This window comes from Dicentrarchus labrax, unplaced genomic scaffold (assembly GCF_905237075.1).
Source record: "Dicentrarchus labrax unplaced genomic scaffold, dlabrax2021, whole genome shotgun sequence".
Taxonomy (NCBI): Eukaryota; Metazoa; Chordata; class Actinopteri; family Moronidae; genus Dicentrarchus; species Dicentrarchus labrax.
In genome coordinates this window covers 7752573-7758572 of record NW_026136713.1, presented here as the reverse complement: position 1 = coordinate 7758572, position 6000 = coordinate 7752573, and the positions used below count along the sequence as shown (strand labels likewise).

General features: G+C 40.9%; 1 protein-coding gene across 4 annotated transcripts in view; it reads right to left on the bottom strand.

Moving 5' to 3' along the window:
* Positions 1-5330: 5330 nt before the first annotated feature.
* macrod1 (mono-ADP ribosylhydrolase 1) overlaps positions 5331-6000 on the bottom strand; it is a 108987-nt gene continuing 108317 nt past the window's right edge. For all 4 annotated transcript variants that reach the window (XM_051421018.1, XM_051421015.1, XM_051421014.1 and 1 more), the window contains one exon: positions 5331-5807. In XM_051421018.1, the coding sequence (XP_051276978.1) occupies positions 5782-5807 (26 nt within the window). In that variant the 3' untranslated portion in view covers positions 5331-5781. The remainder of the gene's footprint in view (positions 5808-6000) is intronic.

The window sequence follows — 6000 nt, the reverse complement described above, 5'->3', positions numbered from 1 at the left end:
GTACACATTGGTTTGCACATTTTAAAATACAACTAATATAAGATATAATATACGATAAGACTTACATTTTAATATACATGAAACAACAATAAACAAAAGTTTGTGCAGCAGAGACAGGAAGCTAAGAGCTTACACAAAGACCTCTCTTAAAAGCTCATATTCCGACATTGATGTACAGTGTTACAGTTCCTATATTGCTTACTCAGTATAGACACACGGTAAAAACTGTTCAACCTCAAAAATTGAAGGACAGGACTTCATGGTCATTATTTCATTTCAGACCGAGTGTGCTTGAGTACAGGGCCAACGCAACAATAAAATGAGTCACTGTTGCAATACTGACAGACGACAATGTACAAGGATACTTATATAAGAACATACCATATATGTTCTGATCTGGTGTTGTATTGATGTTCACTTGTAGTAACCAACAAGGACAAGAAGTCGTAATTTGAACCCTATTGACAACTTGATGAGAAACTGGGAAACTCTATCTGCTGATGAGGATCATGTGATATGATTGAAAGCTCTGGACCAGCTACTGAATGGACCTCGTGGTGAGATTGTTGAGGTCAAGAATTAACTTTTGAAGTTTGTCACAGGCTCTATGAAAAGCAGCAAAAAGCAGACTGACAAAATAATATTGGATTGAGATGATTGCAAACACTGCCACACAGCTGGATCACATTAGTTGGAATACCAGTCTACAGCAGCCATTTCTCAAACCCTTGCACATCATCATATCTGTCTGTGTAATTTCAAACTGAGGCCACTGCTTCTCTCTGAAAAGCACTTAGTCTGTTTATGCTGTCATGACTCTTCTTGAAAAATAAATGTAAAACTCTGGAGCTCTATTAGTTTTCTCATGTTGCTTGAAAGACTCACATCCCACAGTGGTGATTGTCACTGTTAATTGGCATTTGTCTAATACGAGCCCCCTTTGTAGCAGTGTTTATGTAGCGGTGATTGTGATTAAATAATTGTGATTAATTGCGCCCTAAACCACCATTTATTTTGCGGTTTAGTGCTCTTTTACCTAACAAGATCCAGCTGGAATAATACCTCATCTTGTCAGTTTTACAAAGCTGTTCATTCAACGCTTAGCTCTTAGCTTTAAATGGTACCAACCTTAAATGTGTGACGACCTGAATCTTAACATCGAGAGCTATAACCCTCTGCCTGAGGCCTGCCGGTTTGTGAGGCCCTTCAGGGAGAGAACATCCCACAACTGCAGATTGTGTGCAACAGGCAGTCACACAAAACACTGAAGGACAGACAACTGTTATTGTTTCCCCTATTAATGCTGGTTGGTTTTCTTATATATATAAAAAGAAATTCAAGATCTCTCCAAATTGGCATTAAAACTAGGAAGCTGGCGTGAAATGTTGTTTCCATTCGGTTGCTCAGGTTGCGGTCTGAGCGATACAACCTGAATGTGGCATATTTCTGTGTTTCTGTTGATACTATGTCTTGTCCTGTAGGTCACACATGTGTTTCCAGTCACTGTCTACTTATATATCTGCTCAGGCACTATGTTTGATGTGCATGAGGTCACCTGACTCCATGTGCTAATCACAGTTTTATTTTGTCCCGCACTAAGTGGTGCAACAAAGCTAGCAGGAGAGTCAGTGACATGTCAGTCAATGTCATACTAAATACGCCCCCACACAGTCTGAGAGGAGATGGTGTCTGGAATCACTCTTATTCACTATGCCTTATATAACAGACACTCACTGGTTTATTCTATAGCAAGCACAAAATCCAGATATTAGATAATTTTGCATGAGAACTGACAGCTGCAGAATCACACGACTGTATTTTTTGCACCAGTAAAATGCAACACGTTACATTGTGGGACTGTTAACAGAAAGTCCTGTACAGGTCATCAACCCTATTTGTTTCATATAAAGAGCATACATTTCACTCAAAGTGCTTTTACACTACATGCCACATTCACCCATTCACACACATTCATACATTAATGCACAGCATCAGGAGCAAATTGGGGTTTAGTATCTAGACAGAAATCTTGGCCAAAGCTGAAGCCTAATCAGCACAAATAATTGAAATTACCTGTGTGGGTTCAATGTGGGTGTGTTGTGGTAAGGGTCCACCCGGGAGTGTTAACAGTTGGACAATCTTCTCACCATGAGTGATTAAAATGTCTGCTATCAGGTACATTTTTTTTTGTTTGGAAAAGTTCTGTATAAATACTTCCTTACCAGTCCGCTGCACACACTCAGATACAGGTTTGTGACACCTTGTGTGATTGCTGACATTTTTGTGCTACATTATGACGAAACCTGCATAGAAATAAATTAACTTACACACACAGAAATGATATGCTCTACCCAGGCCTGCAACAACAACACAACGAATAGCTGAGACACAGCATGGTGAAGCCACATTGAGCGAGCTTGCTGCAATAAAAAAAACATTCAACAAAATTGCAAAAGCACCAATTTTCCTCATTTCATATATAAGAACATTTCACCCAAAGCAGAAACAGTGCAACCGCAAAGAAAACCCGTTTCTGAATAGGAGCCACTTAGATTAAAATGACACAACGCAAAAGCAATAAACAAAAAAGACAGACTAACAATTTGAAGTTTACTCTCCGTCTCCCAGCTGGAACAAACTCAAGCAGAACAGCAGCAAATATGTTTAAGTGCCAAGAAAATGTTGACAAGGCAGTAACCTATTAGACTGCAAGAAACAAAGTCAGCAACAGCAGTCATCAGCCTGAAATAATTCTTCATCAAACACCTGAGAGTTCACTGCCGTCGGATCCTGTCAACCCAACAAGCAGTGGACATTTTTCAGCACACGCACTCTTCTACAGCCTTTTCACACACATAACCTTTAACTATTGAAGGTATTAAGGCTACACACACACACACACACAGGTATGTTTGAGGGCCGTGAGCGGCGAGTAATTTCCAGGGCCAACAGGATTATCAGTGTATGTTCTGGAAGATGGCAGGGAATCACCCTTCAAGTTAACGAAACAGTTAGCGTAATTGGTCTTCATCTGTCATCTCAAACAGAGCTGTGGACTGTTTGAGTCCCGGAGAGAAAGAGAGAGAGAGAGAGAGAGAGAGAGAGGGATTACTGACGGGACAGTGATGAAAATTGGTCGGAGGATAATGAGTCTCGTTGTCTTTTCATCCTCTCATCCTCTGTCTCTCTCTCTCCCTCTCTCTCATTACTCAGAGTGACTGGTCGGAGAGTAGCTTCACAGTCTGCTGCTTATTAAAAAACCCAGAGCGCCTTTAGATGAGTTCATCAGGCTCTCCACCCCTCTTTTCCCTCCATCTCTCCATCCTCCCGCCGGCTCTGCATCCTCTCATCCCTTCACCTTTTTTCCTCCCCCTCTCTCAGTTTGAACTCCTACATCCTTCCTCTCTCTGTCTTTTTATCCCTCCCTCTTCCATCTGTTTATTTTTTCCACCATCCTGTTGAGTAAAACAGCGAGAAATAGACACGAGGAGGAAGGAGAAGAAACGGAGGCCCAGACAGGGAGGGAATCAAAGAGCTCAGGAGAGGAAAAGACAATCCCCTTTGTGACAGATGAAGCTTTTATAGAAAAAAGGGGGCTTTCTCCCAATTTCCTGTTGATATTCTTTGTAGTTTATTTTTTCCCCTGCTACCCTTCTCCTTCCTTTGTCCCAACAACTCCCTCCTCCCTGTGCGTCTGCGCCACCGTGGCAGATTGTTTGGAATCAATAAAGATGGTTGTTGGCAGATGAAAGTCGTGGGGCGGGACGGTGGCTCGCTAAACACTCAATTCGCTTCACACAAATCACCGTCTGCGTCCCGCCGACACGTGACGGCTACATCCTGCAACAAACAATTAAAAACTCATGCAAATGCGCTGTAGGGAGAAGCATGATGGCACTTGCATAAATACACATATGGTGTGTTCTGACAGGCAGACAGGGGTAGATGGGATTTGGACAGCATAGAATCAGAAAGAGAAAAAAAAGAGCAAGGGGGGGGGAATTGATGATTGATGTTACAAATGAACAGGTGCTGTGATCGACCAAAAAAAATAGAAGCTATAAAGTGAAAAACTGTAAAATGATATTGCTGGCAGCAGAAGCAGTAACACTACAATATATTAATACTTAGTATTAGGCCCTGCATTCACAATTTTACTTAAGTAAAAGCGCATACATTGTTCTAATGTATCAAATTACAATGTGAAAGAGGCTGAAGTGATGAACCTACAAAGAATTATCACCTGAAGCTTCCCTCTGCTTTACTGAGCTTTATAGTGAGTTTAGCTCATTGTTTAGCTGTTCAGCAGCAACTTTACTGTCTCGGTTCACTCCCATAGTGTTGTTTATAGCCGTAGCAGGCAGCTGTTCTCAGTGAAAAGGCTTTAGAAACCTACAGTACACTACCTGCTCAGCACCAAACAGCAGACAGACGCAGTTAGAACAGATATTTCCCCTAGGAGCCGGTGGAGACCACTGACTCTGCATTCATAAGGATTCAGGCAAACAGTAGACAGCAAATGGGGTGACATGTTAGTGGATGAGAGCAGGACGGTGCTGTCTGTCTGTCTGCTCTCTACTGTTTGCCTGAATCCATGTGAATGCAGCATTAATGATAATGTGGCTTTGTAGCTGCTGGATATACAACTGTTTGCTGTATCAACTTGATCAGCGTTGTATTGCAGTGCTTATGTTGCTGAATGACCCCTCAGTAATATGTTATCACTGTATATCAAATCTTCGTCGATTTATTACTGGTTCTAGTTACCATGCCTAACAGTGAATTACACTGTTAATCAATTGGATTATTTCATATTTTGCATACATTTTGTATATTTTGTATATTGTATATTATTATTGGAAAAACACTACAGACACTACAAATACTATGATACTAATTTAAACAGTATGACCAAGCCTTATTGATGCTACTACTGCCAATTCTTTATATATCGCTGTGTAGTTTAATCTGGCAAATTATCATACCGGTAATTTAGAAGCAAGATATATTTTGTGTGTAAAACTAGTTCCAATAGGGTTTAAATAAACACTAGTGCACCAAAAAGTACAATATTTTCCTTTTTTTTTCCCTTTTTTCTTGAAATGTAGTGAATTAGAAATTTAGTAATATAAAATAGAAAAGGTACAGTACTCGAATAAATCTGCTTTCCACCACTGCTGACGGATAAACATAGCCCCATTTTTCTGACTCCTTCACACAGACAAGAGAAAACTAAGAAGGAAAAATTCATGTAAAGTGTTCCCTCATGACGCCACAGCTCACCGACTCGTATCGCATCCTCAGAAATAATCAATTCATACACACCAGGAGCCTGTGTGATTTGTTTTAATAAGCTTTTGTCATTGTCTCACATGCACACATACTGGAATCCCAGTATTCAAAGAGCACAGGACACATAACTCATAGGGTGCTGTAAGCTTGATGCAAAGCTACCACTGATCACAGACAATAAAGGTCAAGTTAGAGTGCAGCACAGGTACAAGGTAAGGTACACACAGTCTATTTTTCACAAGAATTATTAATATAATTTCACAGCTTCATCACAGCACCTCTCTTAACCTCAACCATTAGTGGCAAAAACAGAGAAACTAATCAACATCTGCACAAGAGCGAGTGTGCACTTCAAAAAAGCAATCATCCATTTAGGAGTTATCTTCCTGCTGAAGAAGGGTCTTGATCTGTGATGGCAGTGAGGAGGAGGAGCAGGAATCTGGATGTTGAGCGTAGTGGTACGTATCCACAGCAACCAAATCCACTCTCTCAGAGTTTACTCTTGACAGCGGTCTCTGTGGAAGCCGGGAGAGAAAAAAAATGTAACTTGTAAAACACAGGAAGAGAGCATTTCACCTTGGTCATGCAGCGGTTAATAGCATTTTGGCTTTTGGATCGTCTGGTTGCTTCAGAGGGATCTGTTAGCGAGGATTAGTCACTCTCAGTCCAACATGGCTAAGGACAGACTCAAAACATGCAAACACACAC